This window comes from Symsagittifera roscoffensis, chromosome 2, assembly GCF_963678635.1.
Source record: "Symsagittifera roscoffensis chromosome 2, txSymRosc1.1, whole genome shotgun sequence".
Taxonomy (NCBI): Eukaryota; Metazoa; Xenacoelomorpha; order Acoela; family Convolutidae; genus Symsagittifera; species Symsagittifera roscoffensis.
This window is the reverse complement of record NC_087063.1, coordinates 20,146,353-20,172,786: the sequence shown is the minus strand read 5'-3', so window position 1 is coordinate 20,172,786 and position 26,434 is coordinate 20,146,353. Positions and strand designations below refer to the sequence as shown.

Sequence of the window (26,434 nt, the reverse complement as noted above, 5' to 3'; positions counted from 1 at the left end):
GAAGTAGAACAAAAAAGTGCGAATCTGTCGTCCACCCTAGAAGTTTTTAGGATCCCAAAATTGGTAATCCGATTTTGAAGAAGTCGCCTACAGCCACGCACTTGACTACCAGCTACAAACCAGACGGGTCCGACCATGACTCATCCAACGCCTCCCTCAGTCCATACAATCTCACCCCCTCGGGTACACCTAAGAAGAAGGTTAAGGTCAAGAAGAGTCAGAAGGAGAGACTGAAGTCAGAGGAGAGTTTCAATTCGGGCGACAGTGAGGGTGGGTCGAGAAGCAGAGATGTGAGTCCGAAGATGAAGTGGAGTTCAGTGACCTTTGACCCCGCTGGTAAGTGAAATGATAGTTTTTAAACGATAGTTGAAGCTACCAGTTCAGTTTCACCCGTTTACAAGTAGAGTTTTACCCGTTTACAAGTTTCTTACAAATATATAGAAACGTGAAGTTGCTTTCACGTGCCGGCTGCTATCATGCTCAATTTGTTATCTTTGTGATCAGCAAGTGTATTGCAATCGGGTACTAGACTTTTTTGCCGTAAAAAACTTTCTCCTGGATATGGACTCATTCGCATTCCTCTACTGGGCCTTTCTGTTGCAACAGGCATATTTTGAGAATGTAAGCATTTAAAATATCCGGCCTATTTACACATGCAAATTGTGTTATAGTATAAACTTTCTTTTTTTCCAACCTAAGTCGCAAATATTGTTGCAATGCAAATATTATTGCGACAAATTATGTTCACTTTGAAAGTGTTCATTTTGATCAATAACCAGCTATTGCAGCCAATGCTAAGGATTTTAACACAGACTATTATATTATATCAAATAGCAGTTTAGCTTTAAGGTATCATGGATCTGTAGCGTAGAGGTAGGGAATGACCAGCAACAAAATAAGGGGGTTCCAAACTTCTTCGTATACTAGTTAACTTGCATCCGCTCTATAAATTGAGGCATGTTAGTTGGTAAATTGCGTTTTAAAAATTAACTCGTACTGCTAATGCGTCATAATTTGCTTGCGTGACTTAGTAATTATGTAGACTCATAATTGGCGGTGCGTCACTTAAGAAATTTTGTAGACTCAAAGTTTTACTCATTCAGTTTTTCCCAGTAGCGTTATCGGTCATTTTTTTTTGGTTTTGTATGTGAAGTGCAAATTCACCTCTATGTCGATGATTGCTTTATATCTTCATTAAAAAATTTACCAACTCGGTTTGTTAAGTTCAATTTTTTTTTTAATTTTTGTGGTTAAATAGGTTTTCAACTTTTTTTATATCGGCTTAGTAGCCTCTTATTGCGTCGCTTGATTTGTTTTCACACTAGCGAACTTTGATGAGCGTTAGTATTTTATTACGATGATTCTTTTTTTCTAGCTTAATTTACAAATTTTGGTGCCATTTTTAGTGGCACTCTTACTGTTTTTTGATAGCGTCTGCTGTGACATTCGAATCGTAATACGTTAACACATTTCATACATTTTAAATTAATCAAATGAACCGACAAAGAAGCTATTTGTTTCAAACAACATAAAAATAATAAAAACTCGATTTCAGAAATGTTTTTACTCAATTTATCTCGCAGTTTTGTGAAATGCATAATTTATACATAATTTGGCTTTATGCTTTAAAATTTTTATTTCATGCATCATTAGTGTGGATGCTTTCAGTTTGCTATATTCCAAACCATTACTTGCAAAATTGTGTCTCTTTATATTTGTTGCCAGTTTTGCTGCATTGCATTGGCAATTTGTTAGCATTTGTAGCTGCTTCTTTTGTGACTAGTGCGTGCCGGTTGTTTAGCGTTCGTGACCGGGAGAGCAGGGCGTGAGGATCTCATTCTCGAGGTCGGAAGTTTGAAGCCCATACGTAGCAAAGTTAACTAATACGTTGCTTTTTTCTATCTTTTCTTGCTTCATTTTGTAATGCTGCTTTTTTGTCGTGTTCTTGCTAGGTTTTGCGCCTCTGTTAGTAAAAAAAATTGTGTGCGCGCGTTCTGAGGGGAAGGCGGACTTGAATTTTTAAAATTAGTTTTGAATTTTTACGTTTTGTTTTGGAATTAAGAGTTTCTCCCCGTTTCATTTCTAATTTGTTACCTCTTGGTAAATTTTGTCCCGCGACTTAAATATTGCATTCTGTATTTTTCACAGCTATCTTCATTCATTTTGATAGATCTATTTGTATCGCAAGTAGTGCGAAGCTCAGCTTCGCCTCTGTTATTAAAATTCAACTAAAACTACTATCATTTAGGTAGTAAAACAGATGGAGTTCATTTTAGGCAGTAATTTTTTTTCAAATATGTTTTCATATAGGCGAAGCAGAGCTTCGCACCACTAGCGGGTAACCACAAACATCCAAAAACATAACTCGAAGAAATGGAAAACGTTGAAAAAAACTAGTTCTACCACAAATTAAATATTCGTATGTCTCTATAGAAGTTCATTCAAGGCTATCATGCCAGAAATTTGAACATTAAATTAGTAACGGGACAAAACTTACGAAGAGGAAATGAAGCCAGCAATCTTTGAGGAGACACAAAGTGAGCAAAAAAAACATGATTTCATAAAAAATCCTTTGTTTCAAGTCCCACCTGAAATTATAATGAACAACGCTTGAATTTTCAACTAAAAAGGATGTTGCTTACGGCACAAAAAAACAAAAAGCAGTGATTTGGCAACTAAGCCGACACTCTTTGAGTAGGCACCTGTTGAACCGAAAAACAAATTGATTTTTAAAAAATCACCTCCCTGAACCTACAAAGATTAACTGTTGCGCTTGCATTGAAAGTTGCTTACAAGACAAACAAGAGTTGTGGTGTGGCAACTAAGTCGAAAAAATTTTAACAGAATCATGGAAATCCAACTATTCAATTTTTGCTGATTTTTTACATATATATTGAAAAAAAAAACTCAAGGTCCGGCTGAAAGTCAAACCCCAGAGCTTAGGGTAGAAAGGCGACGGCGTTAAGTCTAGGCCAAGTGGAAGAAACCTGGAAGCTCTGAAGATTTGTTTAAAAAGCAAGTTGAAGAAATTTCAAAACGTGTAAGAAAAGTTGTTCACCGGAAAAAAAAGTCTTGCTCCCGATTTCAGACTTGTTTTCGCAAGTGTAATAATACCTGTTTTTGTCGAAGAGGAGTTTTTGACCTCGAAACAACGCAATATAAAATCTTTATGCCACATAAATATAAGCTGAAACCGTTAAATCAAAACACTATAAAGACTAACTTTATTAAAAATCAGACTTGACAAATTGACGTCACAAATTTTCAACCAGAAGTTAAAAATTTTCAACTACAGAAAAAACTCAAAATCAAAACAGAATTCATGCTTAACAAAAAGCCGAAAAAGCAGTTCCAATTAAAACAAATTTTATTTTAAAAAAAAACGGGAGTTGAACCGACGGAAACTAGTCCGAAAACCACGAATCCGAAAAAAAACCATTTTTTTCAAGAAAATTATTCGAAACAAAACTAGCAGCGGAAACGGACTGCATCTATTTACTACTTAAATGTAAGTAGTTTTTTTGAGCTTTCAAGAAATTGTCTACGGCTGAAATTGAGCATGTCTGAAATTTAACATTCCTACACTTTTGACGATTCTGTGCCTGAAGTTGTTTACTGGAAAAGAAGTTTTCTACCCAATTGCAATACTCTTGCTTGTCTCAAGAATGTTGATTTACTTTTGAATTCGGGTTTAAGTTCAGTCGGTTGATTTTCGGTTCTTGTAAAATGTCATTTTTATTATCTGGTAATATTTTTATTGGCTTCCTTGCCAGAGCATTGGTTTTTTTAGAGAGTTTTTACTATAATTAAAAGTTGTGTTATTTGTAAATTTACCCGGGCTGATTTTGAATATTTTTTTGGCTAAACGGATTCATTTTAGGTTATATTGGCTTATTCATGCGTAGTTTTGAGGCAAACTGTAATATTATGCTTTTGCGTGTTTCAGTAGGGACGGGTCATGATTTTTTTGAAACTTAGTAGCTCAAACTTTTTTTAAGTAACAGTAGTTTTGTTTTCGACTCAAATTTTGTTGCTTTAGTTGCCGAATGCTTCCCAAGTTTTTTCAAGACTGTTTATGAAAATCATCCTATACATTATGTGAACTATTTGTAGGGGTATTTTTTATAGTGTTGTGTGAAATTATTCGACTTCTGCTTTTTTTCTATTCACTATCTTGTAATGAATTGTTTTTAAGATTAATGAGCGTTTAGTTATATAGGTCTTGCATGTTTTTTTGTTTTTTTTTAATGCTCAAATAACTACAGATGTAGGATCAATTGAGCAATCTCCCCCCCATTCTCGCGTGGGGGGAGATAGCTCAATAGGTACTTGAGACATGTTTATAACCACTTGAAAATAGTTTGAATGACCTAAAATTATAAAACATATTTTCCAACGACTGTGGAAAGCCAAAATTTACGATAAAAAAAGCTCTAAAGTTTGAATAAAGAATCAATAAAACAGGCATAAAAAGCGACTTTTTTCTTTCTTAAAATGACAAAAAGTTTTTGCGTACAATATTAAGGTGCTGCGGAGAACCGTTTTTGCTATTCAGATACAAGGCTAGAGCAAAAACCCTGGTAAATCGCTTTCTTCGATGAGGCTATGGTCGCCTAAACAAAACTTTGCAAAAAAAAAAAATTTTTTTTCATAAATTTCGATTTTTTTTTCAAAATTTTTCTCGATACTCATTTAAGATAAACGGTCAATTGATTGCGTGCTTTAAACACACCATCCATCTTCTTGCGTTTGCTGACGTCTTTTTGTAGAGTTTTTTCATTTTTGCTGGGGGGAGATAGCTCAATTGGTCATTACGGGGGGGAGATTGCTCAATTGATCCCAGATGTATATTGATGCATTTATGAATGCACTTAGGTATATATGAAATTTTTGCTTTCAATTGAAATTCGTCTGCTGAAAGCTACGTCAATAGCACTCTCCAACTACGAACGTGGAAATTGCGCAAAAAACGTGAACAATTTCTAGTTTTCAATCATAAAATGTTTTCAAATTCAAAGAGCTTAAAGGGCATCTATTTGTTTCTTTGAAATTCGAAAGTTGAGATTTTTTCAACGAAGTCAGTGCTTCACCTCTGTGGCAAAATGGTGTGCCTTCTTCACTGCCTCAGCTTCTGTTTTTCTTGAGAAACTTTAAATTATTTTCTCAAGAACAGTGTATATTGAATAACATGGTGAATTTTATTGTAGCAATTTTCAAAGGTAATATTTAAAAACTAGATGCATGTTTGATTGAATTGCATCTTGAAACTCTTTTCACTTTCGATGTTTTCATTATGGGAACTTTATCGGTCATCAGGGGTCATGAAGATGAATGAATAGATGTTTTATTCACTTTAAAAAGCTTGAAATCATAAATGGCTGGGGTATGCTTTAATGTTCTGATTAGATTTTAATGCTGGCAACCAAATGTTTTCTAGGGCGCAAGATCTTTCGCAAAAATAAATGTACGTATTGAATTGCGCGAAATGTTAGTCATGACGACCGATTTGATTATAAAAGATCATTGGTTCTGATCACTTTTTGTTTGAACGACTGAAGTTATAAGAAATATCATCGTAAAATTTACAGTAAACAGTAGAATTAAAAAAAAATTATGCTTTTGAACTCGTGCTTGGTTCGTAATTCATGTGTTTGTGTTATCGGATTTAATCGCAGATATATCAGGCTAGTGGTACAGTATATTAAAATTGATTCGACATACTAAGTGCTAAGCTTTTATACGAATCAGACTTGAAATAGTTTTTTTTCAAGAAAATGATTGAGTTTGCGCCATTCATAGCAGCTGTTTAGTTTTTGACTGATATCATAAATCGTATTTTTTGTCCAGAAACAATGTCTCACGCTTCTTATTTTAGCTAACAACAGAGGAACTCTGTTGGATAACGACGAGTTCAAAAATGTGATGGACCGAGCACGACTTGAGCGCCTTGAAAGCGCTTCTAAGATGTCCAACAATACTCACACGCACCATGCATCGGGAAACGATGAACTGTTTGCGGATGAACTCAATTTTTACAAACCAGGGGTCTCGCCTCGACAAACTAGATCTCACTCTTTGACTTATAGTCACAACTCAACCACTCTTCTGCAATTAAACAAGAGTCTAAAGAAGAAAGATGTGACTGAAAATGTATATATAGAAGCAGCTCAATTATTCGCAAAAGCGTTGGGTCTTCCCACCAATAAAAGTTACCTTTTAAATGATAAATTGCAACTGCACAACTGTACACCAGGAGCCGTGCTCTTAGAAGCAGGAGCGGTTGATTCAAGTGTAGTTCTGGTTCTCACCGGGCAGATATTATTATCAATGAAAGACCATAAGAATATGGATGTTACAGTTTACACTTTGGAGAGGGGAGAGACTGCGGGATTGATCCCAGTTATCACAGGAGAGCCGAACATGTTCTCGTTGAAGGCGAAAACAATCAGTCGAGTGGTCGTTCTGAGTAAAGAGTATTTTTACGAGTAAGTATACATGAAGTAATCTTAAGTTCAGCTTGCCATTAGACCTGTCTTCTTTGTGAAAAGTGCTGTTTTGTTGAGTCTTAATGAACAATTCGTTGCACGACTAATTTTGGTTGTCCAGTTTTTCTGACCATAAATTTTAGAATTGCACGCCCTTTTATATTGTTGCCCAACACCCCATCTCTTGAGGTATGAGAAGGAACTATGGCATAGGTTTAATTTTTTTTCAGTGTTTCAAGAAAAACTTACGAATTATCTAGTCGTATCATATTGTGGGCCCATTGGCCGTGATTTGAGTTCCAGAATATCCAAAAATAGTCCCGAGAAAAATTTGTCACTTATTTTCTTCTTTTCAAACTAAATTATTCGGATTGAACTTCGAGCTAACCCTTATGGGCTTGATGGTCATCTTAGCTATAATTTTTTGATTTTTGCAAACTTATATAAAACAATTCTCTTGGCTTCCTAAGAGAATTTGGCTTTTTTCCGAATTTTTAAGAATTCGGTAGTTTTTGATTTTTTAGATTATTGTCGTAACATTTTTGTAAAATTTCTGAAAATTGATGTCTCAAGGTTGTCCGAAAACTGGAATTTGAATAGAGCATTTGTTTACACTAGCAAGCTGGCGAGCGTAGTTATTAATACGAACCTTTTTTTAAAGCTAACTGGTTAATAAAAGTGTTCTCTTATTTGGTGGCTTTTTTGCTTAATCACGATTTGTAGCATTTAAAATTTCATAGCCTCTGTTCTCTGCTTTATTTGTCTATTCTCTGCTTTATTTGTGGCTTGTGTTTTTGTTTTATTGAGAGTCCGTGGTGAGTGGTTAGTGCAGGAGACTCATAATCTCTAGGTGACAGATCGAATCCGAGAAGTAGCCGAGTTTTTACTAATTCGAAGTTTATTTCTACTTTTTCTTATTGCACTTTATAAAGCTGCTTTTTTGTCGTGTTCTCACTTGTGTTTGCGAAGCTGCCTCTGTGTCAAAAATGTTACCGACAAAATTAATTAAGAAGAGCAATCTGCCATTTTAAATTAAATTTATTTGCTTGTTCAAAGGAAAGAAAACTCCACTATCGAACAGCAAAAAAGTGTAAAGGTCAGTAAAAATGTGACTGACATCTAAATTCGAAAATGGATTGTAAAGTTCAGATTTCTCTCTGGAATAAAAATTTTACCTACGTTTCCAGCTTTCTTACTTTGGATGAAATTTTTTTGCTTTTGGCTATGCTCGTACCTTTTGAGTTGAACTTTTTCGTCTTTGGAAAAATATCAGATTTTCAAATTTTTTACGCAGTCAATTTCTAAAAAAATTTCGAGTCGATGAACATAGTGAAGACTTTGATATATGTCGAGACGATTTTTTTTTCGTTTGTTTTTCAGGGAGAGTCTTAAAACTTATTCAGGCTCAAATTTACTTTTTTTGCTGTTTGAATTCTGAATACATTTTAAATTCATTTCATTTCTTTTGTTAAAAGGAAGGCAAACTCCATTATCGGACAGCGGAAGTGAAAAGTCACGAAAAACCTGATCGACTTGATATCGAATGTGGAATTTAATCATCAAATTTCACAGCAAAATAAAACTGTTACCTATCCAGTTTTCTCAATTCGTGTTATTTTTATCAGAAAGAGCTTAAAAGCTATCTATTTTTTTTGAGATTCGAATGTTGACTTTTTTCAAAGTCAGTTTTTTTTTTCTGTTTATTTGCATTAATTGAGTCTTGTCCTTTTGTCTTTTGACTATGCTCGTGCATTTTAATTTGAATTTTTTCGTCTTAAGAAAAGTATTAGTTTTTTTTCTAATTTCGTGCACCATCAATTTCGAATATTTTTTTTTTTTCATATTTTTCAATCTGAGTGGTTGAAGAGCATTGCGAACTTGTTGTGCCTGCTTAGATTGGTGAGTGAAGTACCCACTATCCTTCCGAAGGTGTCGCGTGACATCCTGGAGACTATGTCGCCCTTCGTGAGACAAGCAGACTTCTCCCTCGACTGGATGCAGATGGAGGCTGGCAAGTCGGTGTACAGACAGGGAGACAGATCAGAGGCCACATACCTAGTCATCAATGGACGATTAAGGTAGTCTTATATTCTGACTTTTTAACAATTACTTCCGGGTGCCTCTTAAAAAAGGCGGTCTTCAATGGGTGGTGAAATAATGGAATCTCTCAAATATCCAGTTAAAAGCTTTAGCATATACAAATTTGTACTTTTAACGAACCCTTTTTGCAACAACGTTTAATTCTGTATCAGGGGGTGGATATTCGTTACAAGAGACCAAATGATGTTTGGTAATTGTTGAACATATCTCAAAGCTGTTTGTTTGCTTTAAGCATATTTAACAAATCATTCGGATCAAGTTTCCAAATTTTGTGTTCTCAATAGCCGATCGTTTATTTAACGACTTTGTGTCTTAAAAAGAAGCTTTATTCCGCGAAGTTTCGAGCGTATGAAACTTTTAGCCATTTTCACTTATTACTTTAGCAAGAGCGTGTGTCAAGTAATCGGCAACTGTACTTTTTTTTCCATTAATAAAAACGTTTTCGTAAAAAAAGTGTAAAAAAAATTGAGCTTGCTGTATAATACGTGAAAACTTGCGTGCATTTGCTCATTTACTTTAGTGGTAAAGCGCTTGCTGGAAATTGCAACGCTCAGGATCTTGTTTTTTCTAGGCATTTATTTAGGTCTTTTAATAAAGGTCGTAATGATTTTTTTTCAGGAACAGTCCTAAAATTAGTTCAACTTTTTCGCGGTTTGGCTGTTGATTTCTTTTTAATTTCAGTGTATTTCTTTTGTTAGCAAGAAGGCAAACTACTATCGAACAGCGAAAGTGTAAAGGTCACGAAAACATGATCGACTTCTAATTTAGTTTAAAAAAAATTAATTATCAGATTTTCCAGCGAAATCAAAAGCTTACCTATTGATCCAGTTTTTCTTGATTGGGTTATTTTCATCAATAAAGTCTCAGTCATAAACTGTTTTAGAAGTGCAACGAACTATAATGCCATCTATTTTTTTTCTTTGGATTTCGAAGGTGAGATTTAAAAAAAATAAGTAATCATTTTCTGTTTACTTTCGGTCATTGACTCTTTTGCAACCGTCTGTTGGCTGTGTTTTGGCTCATTGGTCTTCGTATTGTTTTGTGTCGGTTTAGTTTCCGCTATGAGCTGTTTTTCCTAACGATCAATTTATTCCTTCTCAAATTATGTATCTTGGCTCAAAACTTCTTTGCTGCAAATTTTTTCTGAGTTTTTTTTTTGTCGTCCTGCATTCAAATAGACGCACTGTCAATTTACTTTCCGAGTGGGCATTTTCATTTTTTCTGAAAGCTTTTGTGCTTAAGCAGTTACGTATATACGAGCATTGCAGTTCTTTTTCCTTAATACTTTTCCCTTAAGAAGTTTTGAGGGAAAATCTTATCAAAGTGGTTATATTTAAGATATTTTTAAAGTGCTATTTTTAAAGGAATTTTTTATTAAATTATTGTCCTTTTCATCGCTATATTGATACAATCATAATAAAGTCACTGCTACATGAAATTGTTAGTCTATCTGCGATCGAATGTCCGGTTCGCCATTTAATTTGAGTTGGAATACACTGCTGATGTAAATCATCCGGACGAAAAAAGCATAAATTTTGAAAAAATTTTTGATCTTTCAATTTTCACCTAATGTCAACCCAATTTGAGAAAAAAATCATTTTGAATTTCAAATTTCACGCTTTCGTCCGGATAACTTGAAAAAGAACTGTTGTTTGATACTGTTTATTTTTAATGAAGTTTTATTCTTTATGTTTGTGAAGATTATATCATTGCCCTTCAAATCTGGGAGTAGTTCAAAGGATCAAAATGACATCCTCTCCCCCACCCTCCAAGTCATTTGAGACGCAAAAAATACGTCGATAGTTTTCCAATTTGAACTTGCATTTGAATAGTTTTTGCTCTAATTAGACATTGTTCAATGCAATTGGGTACTAGACTTTTTTCCCCGTAAATAACTTTTGGCACAGAATGGTCAAAATTAGAACTGTTAAATTTAAGTTCATTTTTTAATTAATTCTAATTTATTTGTTTATCCGACACACATGGTCTGGAGGTAACAAATTCGCCTGGGACGGCAGAAGTCCCGGGTTCGAATTTGACAGGACGTGTTTTTTTTCAAACAGGAAATTTTCGGTTTAACAGAAAAACTGTCGGCGGGAAATTTTCCGTTTAACAGAAAAATTGTCGGCTCATTATTTGTTTGCTTGTTTTGTCGGCTCACTTGTCATATTGTAGAATTTTTTTTTTTAGTTTTTGTTTTCTTTTCTAGTTGCTTTTAGTGATCTGAAGTACCTCCTATGTTTGTAATTTTTCTTACCTTGACCTTTTATGTTTTTTTTTCCCTTTATTCTGCCCAAATGATTTCGGCCTACTTTTTATCGGCTTAGTGACCTAATTTCGAGTCGTTTGAAGGAATACAAAAATTTTCAACCCTGGATCGCACAAAATACTAAAAATCTTAATAGAAATTCTAGTTAAAGTTTTTCATGACAATAATATCTTTCGGCTTTTTTTCCTTTAATTTCGACTTGATAGGTTTTGGCCTATATTATATTATATTATATTATATTATATTATATTATATTATATTATATTATATTATATTATATTATATATTATTTTATATATTATATTATATTATATATTATATTATATTATGTCGGTTTAATGGCCATATTGCGGCTTTCGGTGATCGAGAAAAATATGTGTGTGCGTGTCTGTGTTTTGAGGTTGAAGGGGACTTAATAACTCGTCTTGTTGGTTTTTTTTTCGACTCAAGTGGTTTCTGCCAAGGTATTTTTCGGCTTTGTTATTTTGGGTAAATTTTCTTCCCATGTTTGTTTCACATTCAAATGTCTCGGCATGTTTTTTTTTATTTGAAGACTAGTCTTACTTTTAATAGACTTTTTTTTCAACATTTTCGATATTTTTTTTTCAATTTTTTTCTGACTTAGCGGCTTTGTTTTTGTATGGCAAGTGGTGCGAAGCTCAGCTTCGCCTCTGTGTATATTTGGGTCTTATGCGTTAAACGGCCCAAAATTAGGAAAATAGCCAGAAATTTTATTTCAAATTGAAAATACGTAATCAAAATACAATTACTTCAGTTATTACATATTATACAAGCCAATCAGGATTAATCTCAGTATCAATCGAATGGCTGACCTAGTTGCTCGAATTTGATTGGCTAATATTAGCCAATCAGGATCAATTTCAGTTTTAGTTTTCATTTTGTTTCAATTTTGATTTTTGGGCCGTTTAACGCATAAGACCCGTATATTTTTGAATCAAACTGGCTAAAGTAGGTTTCATGATAAAATTTCGGATTAATTTTTTTTGGATCTAAAAAGTCTGAGTTGATTTCATATTTTTTTCATTACTTTTAGTTTAATTGCTCACATGATCTGCTTTATGTGCTTCACTTTTGTTGCATCCTTTTTAGTTCATTGCATAAAAATAGATGTTTATTTAGATCAGTGTGGCAGAATGTGGGTGCTACTAGGAAGGAGTTAGAGGGAGAGTACGGCAGGGGAGATCTGGTTGGAATGGTGAGTCAGACAGAACACTAACTGAATTCTGTTCACTCTCCTGTCAATAAATTCAACGCAAAGACAACCTAACCTTACTCCGTAAACTAACCGCTACCCCCGATAGTGATACCTTGACCTCAAATAGACCACGCAAAATCATCCACCTCCTGTCTCGCTAGTCTTTGATTTTGGCACGTTCGCCCCTCATATATTTGGAATTTGGACCCTATCTTGAATTTTATGCAACATTTCACCCCATTCATTACGAGACTCCGTGAGTAGGATAGCGGCTAAAAGTGCAAGGGGTGAAAGCTATGCATAAAAAGTGTTATTTGCAAGAACATCTTTTTCGTTTCTCGTTGGCACTAAGTTCAGTTTTTTACACGTGTCATCTTTTTCGACTGTTGATTCTCGCTTTATAAAGTCATAAGCCCATTAATGTTGTATTGTTACATGAGTTTTAGGGTAGCGTAGTTATCCGGCCTTAGATAAGAAGTAACAACCCCAAATTTATCGGTAATTTTTGCTTTTCCATCTGTATGGAAGAGATGTGATAAAAAAAATGCGCCGCTACCGTGCGGAATTCAAAATACTATGCACATTTAGTATAAATTGTCCCATTTGCATTGACGTAAGTTCTATTTATAAATGCTCGTCTGAACAATCATTCTTGTTGTATCGTTGGCAGAGAGTCCCCATGTTACTAAAACAAACTCGACCAAATCACACACGTTGTTGCTTTTCTGTCGAGTACCACAGACGTTATTGGAGTCATTCAAAGTGCTCTAAAATAAACAAAGACCACAATGAGGCCATGTGTCTAAATTTACGTTGAATATTGTAGCAAAATAAGGCCTCAGTTGAATTAAGTCAGTCTTTTCAGCGGAAATTGCTGGTCTTGTATGTGAAGAGAAACTAATTTCATGTGAATTCAACCTGGTTGACAAATATACGTTAGAATGAGAAGAGCAGGATATTCCAGAAGCAAAGCAGGCGACTTCTAAGTGTGCTTGATTCAAAATGTCAGCAAAGAGACTTTGGAATCTGAATTTCTGGACGTGTAGTTTTATCTTTGCGCAGAGGCAGTACTGTAGACAATGAAGTTTTACTGAGTCGCAGTTATTGCTAATTGAAAACTACTCCCAATAACCCGCCTAGATGACCTCAGCGTCGTCTAAGGCAATTTATGGGGACCCTTCGGGTCTCATCACTAATCTGAACTATTAATTTTTTCCTGTACAACCAATGTACTGCGTTAATAAATAAATTTTTATAATGTACAACCAAGGTACTGTGTTAATACGCAAGGCTTTCCAGTGAAAAAATTATGTGGCAGGTACAGTTAAGGAACATGGTGAACGATCTCAGCCCTAAATTGATTTTGGGAGAGATTGTTTACTTAATCTCAACAGTCTTTCGGTTTAATTATATGGATCTACTCAGCACAATTATTATTACAATCAAAAATCTTGGGATCAAACTTTCACAATTTGGGAGACACTCACAGTAAAGAACCGGTTCTTGTAAAAAGCAAGTATGAATGATGGGTCTAGTTATTATTTCGGAAATATGCATTATGAAATGCATATCCCGTTGTTCACTTTTACTGGTGTTCCAAATGCGGTTTGTTCGGCTCTCTGTATTTTCAGTCGGTAATTTTGCAGGTGGAATTGCTGACGAAGAAGGAGCGCAAGACGACAGTACATGCCGTGCGAGACACGGAGCTGGCTGTGATCCCAGTGGGACTGCTGGACTTCATGAAGGCCAAGTATCCGGGCACAGTGGCCAGACTCATCCAGATCCTGTCCCAGAAGATGATGAACCAGCACGAGGACCTCAACTCCAGTGAGTAGTGTGATAAAGGTAAACTACGGGTATTTTCTGTTTTGGGACCCAAATAAGGCCCCCAAAGGATTCTGCTAGCAGCAGAATTGGCAGATTTCGTCTTATAGAGCAAATTTTTTGGAGCAGCAGATAGAGCATAATTTCTATCATACTGCTGAATTCATCGATTTATCCAACAATCTTTTCAAAATCATAAAATAAAAGCTGCAATTCTATTTCTCAGAAGAAGCAAACACGCTTCTATGTTCTAATTCACTCAACTTTCAACAAAAAAACTGCTCTATCTCTCAGAAATACTAAAAATGCATCTATCCGCAACTCTACAAATCTACTATTTTGATTCCTGAAATCAAGCGTAGTGTTTAATTACGAAGCTTTTTTTCTAACGTAATTCGCAAAGAAAAGTGCTCATTTGATGGCACTTTCACTTTTGGTATATTTCAATTTAATCATATTTAAGCATAACCAATATAATGGCATATGTTGCGGCTTTATTTTTGGCTAGTGTTAGGTCCGGTTTGAAAAATCATGTATTATGAAAATGTATGATACTTGTTGTTTTTTGTTTTTTTGCGACCCTTAGGCAGAATTTTCGATTTTCTCAAAAAAAAACTGTGCTGATTTTCAAAAAATGGAACCAATGGAAAAACCGTATAGTCTTTTATGTACCTTCATATCTGGCTAGTATCTTTTCATTTTACCTCACGTTCTTTGGCCTTCGGAAGTTCAGTATGGGGGGTTTTGGCCTATTTGTTTTGAGTTTTTTTCATTTTAAAGAGTAATGAACGTAGTGAAGACTCGTATATAGGTCTTGCTTATTTTTTTTTCAGTCAAAAGTCTTAAAATGTGCATAAAAGTCTCTAATAACTACAGATGTACATTCATAGATATTGATGCATTTATGAATGCAATTAGGTATATATGTGGTTTGTGAGTTCAATTGAAAATCATCTGCTGAAAGTGACGTAAATAGCACTCTCCAAATACGAACGTGGAGATTGCGCGAAAAAAAAGTGAACGATTTCTAGCTTCAAAAGTGGAATTTATTTCTTAGATTTCCTGCGGAATAAAAAGTTTACCTGTTAATCCAGTTTACTCAAGTTGGGTTAATGTTATCAAAAGCACGAATCATAAATCGTTCTAGAAATTCTCAGAGCATAAAGGGTATCTATTTTTTCTTTGAGATTCGAAAGTTCAATAAAGTCAGTGTTTTTTATATGTTCACTTGCGTTCATTACTCTTTTCGAATCTTCGATTGGCTATGTTCTCAAATCTTAAATGCACAAATGTGAGATGAAAATTTCAGTGAAAGAACAAATTGTGTGAATCTCCCTTTATAAAGCGGATATTCTGTAAATTCGGTAGAAAAAAAGGTATGGCCTCAAACAAGCCCGTTTTTGACTTTTGGCTAATTTTTTAAACTTTTTTTACTTTTCTCAACAATTACTCTGGCAAATCGGAATTATGGGTGTATCCGAAAGAAAAAAAACTGTTATACAAATCTTGATTGCGCAAACTTTTGCAATTTTTCCTGTTTTTTGGAAAGTTATACTGTTTTTTCAAAATCGAATCTACTGGTTTTGAAATTTATCGTTCATTAAAATAATATGGTGCTAAGATTTTCCCTGCGTAATCTGTTTTACCATGTTTGTAGAAAAGCTCATATGGACGTAGGAATTATATTCATTCTTAAGTTTTTACCGCTTTTGTCTTAGAAATTTTGTCATTCTTCTCGAAAATTACATTTCGTCACTTTTCTCGAAGTCAATGTTTTTCTTTTGTTTGCTTTCGGTCATTGACTCTTTTCCAACCGTCTGTTGGCTTTTTGGTCATCGTGTTGACTCTTGTTTACATTTCGTCACTATTCTCGAAGTCATTGTTTTTTTTGTTTACTTTCGGTCATTGACTGTTTTGCAACCGTCTGTTGGCTGTGTTTTGGCTTTTTGGTCATCGTGTTGACTCTTGTCGGTTTAGCTTGCGCAATGAATTTTCAAAAATATCAATTAATTTCCTTTCAAATTATCTATCTTGGATAAAAAGTTTTTTGCTGAGTGTTTTTGGCTTCCTTGATTCAACTAATGCTCTGTCCGTTTTGTTTCCGAGTGGTTATTTTAATTTTTCTGAAAGCTCGTGCTTAAGTAGTTACGTATATACGAGCATTGCAATTCCTTATCCTTAATACTTTTCCCTCAATTTTTTTCCAATTCTTTTCGATTGACGTACATATCGAATTTTTTTGTTTTTTTTTGCAGAGCAAAGTGTATTAGTACAAACTTTCTTTTTTTCCCAATCTAAGTCGCAAATAAAAGTGCTACTTTTGGTGGCACTTTTGAATCGGTAGGCTGCGGTAGCAGTATAAATTCATATGTGCTTTGACATTTGATTAATAAAAAGTGAACACAGCTGATGCATTTTTAATTCATCAAATGAACCGAAAAAAGTCATTTGTTTGAAACAGCAGTACAATGATAAAAAACTCAATTTCAGAAACTTTCTAACTAATTGTAGCTCGTTTTTGTAATGCATAATTTATACATAATTTGGCCTTATGCTTTCCAATTTATTACATGCAAAATTCCGTCTGTTGTATTTGGTGCTACTTTTGCTGCATCGAATTGGCAACTTATGAGCACGTGTAGCTGCATTATTGGTGGCTAGTTTTTAGGGATTTTAAGCTTTCGTGGCTAAGTGGTTAGTGCGTGAGACTCAAATTTGCTAAGGCGCAGATTCGAATCCGACACGTAGACGAGTTTTTGCTAATTCAAGGCTTGTTTCTTTTTTTTTCTTTTTTCACTTGATAGAGCTGCTTTTTGGTCATGTTCTCGTAAGTGTTTGCGAAGCGCAACTTAAGCCTTTGTGTCTATTTCACTAAACTTTCAACTAAAACTGCTCTATCACTCAGAATTCAAAAAATGCATCTATTCACAATTCTACTTGTCTACTCTTTTGCTTCCTGAAGGTACTGTTCCTTTTCCAATGGCTTTTTTCTTGAAAAGCTATAAAGGATCACGCGTGCAATCCCCCCCCCTAAGTGACCAACCGTAGATTTCCCCCTAGTTGCGTAGTAAATTTGAAATTGAATGCTGTTAATAACTAAAAATTAACGTGTTTTTCATCAATTTTCTCTGAAAAAAAAAACTTATTTTTCATAAACTCGGAAGTTCTACTCAAACTTATTTCCTGAAAAATCCCCCTAAATCAATTGGAGCGGGAGGGGGTATTTTACGGTTGATCCGCGATAAAATTTGTATTTTTTTTTGAAATAAACGCGTGATTAATGAAAATTTTGATAGAGCAGAAAAAAGCAAATTTTTTTTTATAAATTAGCAGAATTTGCTCTATACTGCAGCAGAATTCTTTGGGGCCTGAACCCCGATGCGATCTTTATGTGAAAAGAAAGTTAGCTCTCGATGCTTTTTTCAATACAATTAAGCTTAGTGCATACATGTCATACAAGTCACTGCTTTGACTTAAATTGAAATTAGATATGTATTCGAGTAAAGTCCGTGGATGTAAGAAGTGAAAGTTTGAAATCGTTTTTCTTCTACACGCCTGTTCTCTGGAAATTTCAAGATAAAAATCAATGGTTTCAGAGCATTTTGTGCTATGTTCATGAATTTAATTGTTTTATTTTATTCTAAGAGGAAACCAGTCGTTAAATTAGATTTTGCTGTTCCGAAATTTTTTTGTTTCCATGCGATTAGCAAGGATGTTGCAACCGGGTACTAGATTTTTTCCCGTAAATAGTTTTGTTCACAGGTATATTTAGAAGGAAGCTCAAAATGGTAATTTTACCAATATGCATCGTTCATGTTCTGTATATATGTGGCTTGTACTTGTATTGCAGTTGGTAGATGCAGGATCTTGTTATATGAATTTTTTCACTTGCTGATTTGGTGTGGGCTTTAATACTGTCTTTTTTTCTATCTTATATTGTTTTTTCAGGGCTATGAGTCGCGAACGTTCAGTCAAGGGAAGATGTAAGTTCTAAAGATTTTGAATCTTTAGTTATTACTTTAAGTTATGTTATTTCTGGTAATTTAGCTTCTCTGACTGCTTTTTTTTGCAATTTTGTGACTAAGTTTCAGGGCCTGAGCTTCAAAGTTGTCAGGGCAGTGGTCAGAACTGTCAGGGCGACAGTTAAGTTATACCGCGTGGCAACCCTGTAAATGCTTTGGATTGACAATCTTTTTAAGCTATACACTCCAGTTTGTTTAGTCTTCAGTGCTATGAAAGCAAAAATAATTTTTCTAGAACGTTTTAAAATTTATTTAGCTCATAGTTTTTTTGTTTTGTTATGTTTAATTGTCAAGTTTAGTTGCTTTTGCTAGTTTTTCACTCTACTAGTTATTTAGGTTTTTTATACCTTCCAAAAGTTTGTGCTGGGGCAGAAAAATTGAAATAGAAGTTGAAACTGTTGTTTCAGCTGCGTTTTTGTCCTGATAATTTTTTCGTTTTATTTTTTGTTGCATATTAAAAAATTAGCCATCGACATTATTTCTACTGTTATACCTTGGGCTTTTCTTCTGAGGAGAAAGAGATGTCATCTATTTTGCTGTAGTCGGTCCCACAAAAGGCAGAGTACACTGGGAACCCTTCAATCTTGAACGAAGCGTAACTCGAACCGACGTTTTTTTTATTGGAACCACATTCTTTGTGACTCAGCCGCGGCTGCTCCTTAGCAGCTTGTTTTCATGATCCGCATTATGTCTGAAAGTTTTTCTTGCAAAATTGATTCAAATTAACGGCAAATCGGTTTTTTAAACAAATTTCAAAACTCCGTTTTTCCTGGCTCATCGGGCGTCTATCCAAGTTTTGTCTGCCTTGTTACCACTGGAAAGTTTTTTGTCAATGCTAATTTAAAGCTGCCCATGCTCGCAACTGCATTTCACGACAGGGATTCATCTAGGGCTTTTGGGTCGGCAGGGAGTCTAATCCCTGAGGGGAAAACGTCCGCCTTCCCCCCCCCCCCCTAAATCCGCCCCTGGGCGAATGTATGATATTTTTGGATGTTTTTTTTTTTCATTTTTCCCCGACTCAAAAATACAATTTTCAAACATTTCATTTAATTTATTAAATTAGATTGATATATTCGAGGTTTTCTTTTTTTGAAGCTATGAAAGTGAAGCCATGAAAACTCAGTGAAGGAACACAAAAAAGTGAGTTTTCTTTGTCCTGTTTTTTGTGACAAATTATAGTGGAGCTTGTTAAAATTTGACCCGATTTTTTGGCGTCCTTAGGCACCCAGAATCGGGTATTTTATACAAAAATAAACTTTTGCGTGCAGCATTTTGTCCTGTTTAAAATGAAGTCTACATTTGGCTGGCATAATCCAAAGTTTTGAATAGGATTATTGAGTGTGAAGTTGATACAAGTGGATGTTTATCTATTAATTAATGCATATTTCTTGGGTAAATTATTTGGTCTGTAATTAATTTCAAAAGTTTCCATACGAATTATCACCCGCATTCGGAACCTTCATTGGGTAAATTGATCTATTATAATGCGGAATATCTTTAGCAAAAAAGAACGTGCATATGTTTCGACTGTGTTTCGATTTCGACTCTTGGCCTTGTTCGTCCGCAACTCCACTAGGGGGCATGTTCATAGCCAGAACCGGGTGGTAGTCTTGTTCCATCATTCCATGTATAACAGCACATAATACTGCGTGTCCTTTTTCAATAAGAGTCTCTTCCTCGTTCCACTCTGAAGAACTAGAAGGAACCCAAATTTCCTCTTCAAAATTCCAGTAGTACTCTTCGTTTTCCACAGACCAGCCTTGACTGTCAGGTAAAACGACGTCTAAAACGTTACTGTTGACGTTATCGATGCATTGCTGAGGCACTTTATAAGCTCGCATTCCTGCAGTATCTTCGACTGAAATAGAACAGAAATCGGTGTCACAGACATCGCCATAAGTGAACCAAATTGACCCTCGGTCAATCACATTTGTGATCATGTGAACGTTAACAGCGGCTGTCCAACCATCGAACCGAAGCCCTTTCAGAAGCGCAAACATAAGATCAAGAACATCTCTCACTTTCTGTATGGGCCCCTGAGTAAACGGGTTACCATCTAGGATAAATGTTTGCGCACCTGGACATTCGCTGAGTAATGGATCCTCGAAAGCGACTTTTTTCTTCCAAGAACTTTTAAGAGCCTTTTTGACCGTTTCCGTCGTTTTTTCATCCGCTTCGCTTAATACAATTCGGTTTTTGCGCATTAAACTGATGAAGAATCCAGGTTTCCTTGGCGCAGTGCTTTCTAAGTTTTTCCAGTACATCATTGCACTACGTTTTCGGTCTAACGGAATAGCCATGTAAATTTGATACTTTTCTTCCTCTAATTTTTGCATCATTTTAGCGAGCATTCCTTTACTTTTAAGCGTGTCTAATGACCTTTTGGTATCCCAAACGTTAGTCCCAACTCGTATTGACGTAAACAGGTTATACTTTGACTCAGTTTCGACTACTTTTTGCTCGTATTCTGTTAAGATATCTTCAAACTTGGCGTTATAATCTTGCACTGTGCCATATGTTCGAATTTTACATCTTCCTAGCAATTCCAATAGCCCAAATTTATGCTCAGTTTTCCTGGTATTGAAGTTTTCCTTGCGGAAAAACCACACAAACATGTCGCGTCCTTGGCCTATGTTTGCCACTGATACGACAGCGTATCCGGCTTTTAAAAGATCTTTCAACATGAGCATTATTGCATTGACAAATGTGAAATGATCCATGAAGTAAGGCTGAAAAGGCATACCATACAACTCAATCCGCCTGACGCCTTCTTGCGTCTGAAAAGCTCTTCGCCTTACCCCTTTGCAGTAATTATATTTCATGGCTGTAATCACACGATCAATTGTGTCTTCATCGGCGTTGGAAACGCTGATAAATTGCTTGTGATGGAATCCTATGCTCATAACAGGTGTTCGAGGACAGTAAGGAAACGAAATACTAGATAGCTGTGAAATATGGAAACTAGACGCGACTGTTAAAGAGGCAACGGTCAAGTTATCTTTGTTAGGGGTAAGAGCCCTGGATCCCGAAAGGTCATTGTCGATTAAAGGCATCGTTGCTTTTGTATCGACATAGTCATACAAAAAATCGCCGCTTTTTTTCTTGCTATCTTTGTTAGTATTTTCTTCTGTAGTTTTTATCTTCGGTTCGCTTTTGTTAGTTTTCTCAGTTTTGGAATCTTTTTTCTTCTCTTCTCCTTTTTCTTGTTTGTCGTCTGGTGGTGAATCCTCTTTTGGTTTTTCATTTAACGGTTCTTTGTTGTTTCCATTTCCGTCTCCAAGTTCTGCGCTTGTTTTAGGTTTTTCTTCACTTTGTCTTAATGTGTGAACTTCTTTGGCAGATTCTACGTCGTCCTTTTTGTCCTCGGCTTTGTCGGCTCGTTTTTTGTCATCTAAGGAACTTCTTGGCCTGTCATCTTCCTCGTCCTTTTTCTTTAGGCTCTTGGTTTGCTCTTTTGTTTCTCCCATCTCAAGCATTGAAGCAAGCTTTAAACTTAGTTACGATTACTTCGTCAACTTTGAAACCGGAGCCACCGTGACTTTTGCTAACCAGAAAAGTCGCATCTAGACGTTACATATTTGAAAGACAATGAAAATCATCGAAATATTTTCAAGTGATCTATGTTTATGTGCACTTCATCTGCAATCAGATTTGATGCACGGCAAATCCGATGCCTTTTCCATGCTATTATATGCCAGTTTTCGTTCGCTGACATTTGAGAATATTGTTTTATTAATGTTCAAGATTAACAATAATCTTCAGTTTGAGCGAATATGTAGAATTTTGGAATACAATGTTTTTCATGCAAATTTAGGTACCACAAAGAAATGTCAAACAGGGTCTAATGATTGTTTATTACATGGAAATTTTGAAGCTTTTTTGATTCGATCTGCTATAAAATGTTTTCTTTCAAGACTAGATTTTTTGATTTCCAGTCGTCCCCGTTTTCTCTTCACCGAGATATGGCGTTTTTGTGTTGAGAGATCAACGTTTATTTTTTGTTCAAATTTCGAGTTATACAGCCGTTTCATGAAACACTAAAGCGAACCGTTGCCTCCCTCGAGCAATTTTCTTCAGACAATTTTCTAGTTATTTAAACAAGTCATTACGCTCGCATCAGCTTAGTGTATTATTCAGAACCTTCTTTTTTGGGGCACCTTTACAGTTTTTTGGGGTACCTTTGCAGCTTTTTGATAGCATGTGCTTTGACATTCGAATCGTAATAAGTTTACACAGGTCGTAGATTCGAATCAGTTACGTAGCCGAGTTTTTGCTATTTCGAAGTCTATTTCTACTTTTCTCACTATTTAAGCTTTTTTCTTTCGAAGCTTATTTCACTTGATAGAGCTGCTTTTTGGTCGTGTTCTCGCAGGTGTTTGCGAAGCTCAGCCTCGCATCTGTGTGAATTAATCAATTGAACTGAAAAAAGCTATTTGTTTCAAACAACAAAACAATCATAAAAACTCGACTTCTGAAATTTTCCAACTCAATGTATCTCAAAATTTTTGAAATGCTTTTTTCATACATAATGTGGCTTTATGCTTTGCAAATTGTTACAAGCAAAGTTAGTGTGGATGATTTAGTTTGTTATATGCCAAATAATACTTGAAAAATTGTGTCTATTTGTATTTGGTGCCACTTTTGCTGAATCGCAATGGCAGTTTATTAGCATATGTAGCTGCTTTTTTCGTGACTAGTGTTTGTCGGTGGTTAAGCGGGCGTGGCTTAATAGTTAGTGCATGAGACTCAAAAAACTTGATTGCATTAGGTAGCAGATCGAATCCTAGACGCAGCCGAATATTTGCTAATTCGAGTCTTAATTCTATTTTTTCTTATTGCATTTTCTAGAGCTGCTTTTTGTCGCGTACTTGCTTGTGTTTTCGAGGCGAAGCTTTGACTCTGTGTTTTAATTTATTTTTGCTATTTGTTGATTGACCAAACCTGATTTTGTATTTTTTCCGTTTTATATTTGGTTAATTTTTTTTGTTCTTCCGCCCAAATAGTTTCGTTTTTTTTCCGTATCAGTTTATTCGCCTATTATTGCATTCGTTTCAATAGAGATTGATTTTCATCCTTTTGCGTTTCCCGAGGCATAAACACTTCTGGTGGTCATTTTTTTACAACAATTTTGTTTTTGGCCCAACTGGCGTCCACCCATGTTTTATTGGTTAAGTTGCTGTTCGATATTTTTCTGAAGGCTTACTTAACGCTGACGGATGTTTCTCGACTGTGCAGTTAGCACAGGATGAACCGGCCACAATATTAATGCAAAACTTAAGATGAAAGAAGAAAAAACTCTTTGTTGCAATAGATGTTTGTGTTTTTTTTTACAAACTGATCAAGCCTACTCTCAATAATCTCACTGATTGTTTTACCTTCATTAGTATGATTTTACTATTTGTATTTTATTATGATTTAACTATTTTTCCAACTTATCTCGAAAATATAAAGGCTCTTATTGGTGGTTTTTTTTTTGCTATTATCACGATCTGCTGTAGCATTGGAAACTTCATAGCACATGCTATCTGCTTAATTGGCGGCTAGTGTTTGTTGTTAGTCAAGCGTGGGCAGTAGGTTTGAATTCAAAGTTTTTACAAATTTTTTTATTCGCGCTTTATTTCTACCTTTTTTCACGTTTTAGAACTGCTTTTTGTCGTTTTCTCGCTCGTGTTTGCAAAGCGCAGCCTCGCTTATGTGGAACACTTTTAAATGGTTTACGATTGTAGAAACGGACGAAGAAATCATTGTAAAAATGAATCATTTTCGCAAATTATCCGCTCTTCAATCAATTGGAGTCTGAACAGTTTTTGATGCTGAGTGTAAATTCATGCCCTTTCTCCGTTGAATCCAAAATATGACTGTAAGAGGTTTTGTATGATATCATACTTTACCTGGTGCGATGTTTCTTCTAGTAACTTAAAATTTTGCAAAATTACCCTATGTCATAGTTCCTTCTCACTCTTTGGAGCGTGGCCAGAACAAATAATTATTCTGTTTATTTCAATCAGTTGATCAATCCAGTTACTTCTGTCGACTCTTTTTGTATTGGTTTATTGGAAGCATTCAAACTTATGAATGCGTTCTTTTTTAAAAACTTTTTCTGACCAAGTTAACATCCTCCCTCTTCCTTCGGCGATTTAGTGCGGAGTACTTTCAACTTAGTTATATTTTTTGGATACTTGAGTTTTCAGGGAATCCAGTATTTTAAGGGAGACAGTATACGCAATTATAATCCAAAACTCAGCTAACAGCTGGATGGAAGATATTTAATTGGTCTATTTGAGGGGATGAAGTCAACTTGATCCAATTTTCTTTATTTAGGTACCCTTGGCCTTTTGGGTGCGAAGACATTGAGTAATATATCGACAGTAGCTATAGTGCCCAGTAATGACTCAGTGCCTCTAGCATACTTCACCATGGAGCTCCTGTGGTGCATGAATGCGATCGGACCCTCAATCCGGCTCACCAGTTCAGACATTGTCAACAAGTTCGGAGAGACCGCTTTCGACATGTAAGACATGCAGTTATATTCAACCATTTTTACAATATGCAACCAATGAAAATGTTGTTTCAATAAATTAATTGAAACTTCAGGCCGACTGAACCAATCGGCGATTGTTCAAATAAGTTTCAATAACTTTTAAAACCAGTTGTGATTGGTTAAATTTGTTGAAGAAACTATTAGGAGATCATTGACCGCACCGATCCTCTATTCGCAGATTAACAGTTCTGACTTCAAATTTGGAAAAGCAAAATTTTAATCAACCTTAAAAGGAACGGTGTCTAATACTTGAGGGTCGGGTCGGTGAATAGTTAAATCGACTTTATCCTGTGTTTTCATTTGAACGGTTATTTATCAAGTGGACAACTTCTGGTGTCTTGAACTGAAACTCGAAGCATAGCTGGCTCTAAATTTATGGCTAGTGATTTTCTGTATATTGGATACCCGAATAAAAGCCAATTGAGATAACATTTGGATGGTTAAAATGAAGGGATGCTCTATCTCTGAATTATACGCTTTGAAAAAAACTACAACTGAGTTTACCTGTATGCGTGGTGTTCGTTGTCAGGGTTAATGACTACAAGTTGTCCAACTTCCTGTCACAGATTGAGGACCATCACCGCCTAGTGGTTTACCAGACAGACAAGACACTCTCCAGCTGGACTCAGAGGTGCATCCGACAGGTAAAATTCAGACTATTTACGAGGGAAAGGACTACTGGGATACTGTGTACCATCACGTACGAAATTGGCCAGCTCTTCAAAGAGAATCTTTTTTGTGTGTTCTTGCTTAAGAGATATATGCATTTTTTTGTCATTTGTCTGGTCTTAAAAATGGTGCGGGCATGTCATGTCCGGCAACGAGCACGGGTCATGTCATGGTGAGCCTCGAACGACCAACCGCTCGACTGAGAGGCGGAAAATTTAGCCAAATCACCATTGTAGCAGTCAAGTCATCTTTTTCAGATCATGGAAAGGGCATGGTTTATGACAGGAATTTATTGGCTGCAATTAGTAAAGTTCTTACAAGTTGTATGGCAGAAAATTGTAGAATGAAAGAATTTGGCGAAATTTCAGTTTAAGCGAAGTTATTGGCATTAATAATTATAGCGGTTTAGCACTTAGCGCTTGAAGTTAGATTGCGAGAAGCTTATGTATAACAATCCTGCCTCTGGATTCCATTCCAACCGAATTATTCAAATTCGGGTCAAAAAGGTCATTCGGGTAAAAAAAAATAGATGAGATCCAGAATTGACAGTAATAACTTCCATCTGCGCTCGAAAGTCTTGTTTTTTTTCGTCAGAAAAGTCTTGTTTTTCTTCAGGCCGACTGCATTATTATTCTGGCAGTGGCCGACCAGGACCCGAAAGTGGGCGAAATCGAGAAACAGGTGGATAGAGTTGGAGTGAGAGCTCAAAAAGAACTAGTACTCCTGTATAGACCTATAGACCCTAATTCCAAATCAGAAGGCACCCATAATCCTCCCAGGAACACTGCTGTATGGCTGAACAACAGAGACTGGGTTACCATGCACCATCACATAAGATGTAAAAACAGAATATTCTCAAGGAAGACGCCCTCAAAATGGGTGGAGTATTATACGCCCGTGCTGAGTCGCCCGCCCGACAAGCACTCGGATTTCAGCCGACTGGCCAGGCATTTGACGGGCACATCAATCGGGTTGATTCTGGGCGGAGGCGGCGCTAGAGGGGCCGCTCACTTGGGTATTCTGAAAGCACTCCAAGAAAATGGTTAGAAAAATTGACTTATATCAAATTTTCCGTCATTTTTGTCTAATTCATTTTTTCCGCAAGTATCATAGAGACCTACCTTAGGTTTTTAAAATTTAGATTACTTATAAACAAGGGAAAGGACCAACATACGAGCTTTTCAGCTCTTCGCGGAGAACCGCTCTTGCGCCCCTGCTTAAAAATAACATGCAGTTTTTTGTCTATTTTTCTGGATTGGGTAATGTAATGGGACTGGAGCACTGAGATGCGGAGACGTAATCACCTCA

At 35.7% G+C, this 26,434-nt stretch overlaps 1 protein-coding gene and 1 non-coding gene across 2 annotated transcripts in view; both read left to right on the top strand.

Moving 5' to 3' along the window:
* LOC134839735 (patatin-like phospholipase domain-containing protein 7) overlaps positions 1 to 26,434 on the top strand; it is a 53,486-nt gene that overhangs the window by 7,737 nt on the left and 19,315 nt on the right. The window contains 8 exon segments of the mRNA XM_063855357.1: positions 51 to 336; positions 5,876 to 6,485; positions 8,381 to 8,563; positions 11,995 to 12,070; positions 13,717 to 13,897; positions 24,238 to 24,427; positions 24,987 to 25,101; positions 25,742 to 26,168. Of these exon segments, the coding sequence (XP_063711427.1) occupies positions 51 to 336; positions 5,876 to 6,485; positions 8,381 to 8,563; positions 11,995 to 12,070; positions 13,717 to 13,897; positions 24,238 to 24,427; positions 24,987 to 25,101; positions 25,742 to 26,168 (2,068 nt within the window).
* Positions 13,121 to 13,255, top strand: LOC134840779 (U4 spliceosomal RNA). Its single transcript, XR_010162446.1, has one exon. It is a non-coding gene; the product is annotated as a U4 spliceosomal RNA (small nuclear RNA).